At 34.9% G+C, this 1,492-nt stretch overlaps 1 protein-coding gene across 1 annotated transcript in view; it reads right to left on the minus strand.

Moving 5' to 3' along the window:
* Positions 1-4: 4 nt before the first annotated feature.
* LOC119584961 (cell division control protein 48-like) overlaps positions 5-1,492 on the minus strand; it is a 13,062-nt gene continuing 11,574 nt past the window's right edge. The window contains exons 12-14 of the mRNA XM_037933558.1: positions 1,237-1,476; positions 903-1,067; positions 5-235 (exon numbers count right to left, since the gene is read on the minus strand). Of these exons, the coding sequence (XP_037789486.1) occupies positions 5-235; positions 903-1,067; positions 1,237-1,476 (636 nt within the window). The remainder of the gene's footprint in view (positions 236-902; positions 1,068-1,236; positions 1,477-1,492) is intronic.

Raw genomic sequence — 1,492 nt, forward strand, 5'->3', positions numbered from 1 at the left:
CTAATTATAGTGTTTTACATAAGCTTTTCCTCTGATCTGTAAATAATCTAATAGTCTGTAACAGAGATGAAGGGGTTCGTGGGGGTGTTGATCTTATTGTCTTTAAAATCACATCCTCTGTCACACATGGAACAACACTGTCCTCCCTCAGTAAGTTTTCGTTTTCTCTTTCTTTCTCAATTCGTTCCATGTCAGCCAGAGCTGCATATGCTGCTTCTTGGTAGATGCCTGTAATCTGTTGGAGAGACAACATTTTATTATATTACTAAATTTAAAGACTACAAAAAAAATAAAAGGGGGTGAAAGAAGTGATATTCGAGAATGATATGCAACATTATGCAAGTCTACTTCCCATACTAAACTGTGACAATGAGAGTTTTCTTTTTCCAAATTACCCTCAACTGGAAAAAAAAGAGCCACAAACTGTATTATAAGAACAAAATTAAACCCAAATAATTACTTAAAAGAGAAAATAGCCTTCTGTACCTTACACCACTATGAATACTCAGTACTCTGTTTTACATTTTACTTTCAAGAGAGCAACATTTTCAAGTAAAAGATAAAAAGTACAACCAAAAATACCTTCCAGATATGTAAATAATAATAGTTATTACTGCAAGAACTTAGTAAACTGAATATTCCTCAATACTACATCTAATATTTAAACTGTACAGGTAGATCCAATCATTTAAATTACCGGTGAACAAGCTTTTACATTTTACTGTATTTTACATTATATCGTTGATCTATTCTTATCTTTTCCTCTGTAAAAATTATTTTGACAATCACAGAAATACAATGCCTGGCTTAAAAACACCTAACTCGTCATTTTCATCACCAATCGCTCCAGTAAGAAAGTTCGTTTGTGCTCATTCATTCCTTCACATTCACTTATTTTTTACCTCGGCTCCTGAGTGTCCAGCAGATGCATCACTTAGCTTTGCAACATCTATTTGCTCCTCGACTGAAACACCTGTTAATATGCCTTTCCATATATCGCACCGACTAGCGAAATCAGGCAAATCAACATGAACAACTTGCTCCAAACACCCTGGTTGGAGCAAAGCCTAGAAAAAACAATCGAAAAAAAGCGTATTATGTGTATTTGTGAATATGTAAATGCTTTCTTTTGAGGGAATAACAATTTACTTCTGATCTTTATCATAATCAATACTTTCATTTATAGTCTCGCCAATGTATTCCAGCCTAAGACTGTATAGCAATAATGTTATTTACCTCATCTACAGCTGCTGGTCGATTGGTAGCTCCTATAATCCAAATGTTTCCTTTATATTTTGTGCCAGACATTAAAGATAGTAACTCTGATACGAGCAAACTGCCACCAGAACGATCACCACATAAGCTGTCAATTTCGTCCATAAATATGATTGATGGCGCTGCCTGCTGTGCTCGAACAAACACCTTGCTCAAGGACTTCTCTGTTTCTCCAACATACTTTGACAGAAGGTTTGAGCACTAAAAAAGAAAAAAA

The sequence above is a fragment of the Penaeus monodon genome, chromosome 19 (genome assembly GCF_015228065.2).
Source record: "Penaeus monodon isolate SGIC_2016 chromosome 19, NSTDA_Pmon_1, whole genome shotgun sequence".
Classification (NCBI taxonomy): domain Eukaryota; kingdom Metazoa; phylum Arthropoda; class Malacostraca; order Decapoda; family Penaeidae; genus Penaeus; species Penaeus monodon.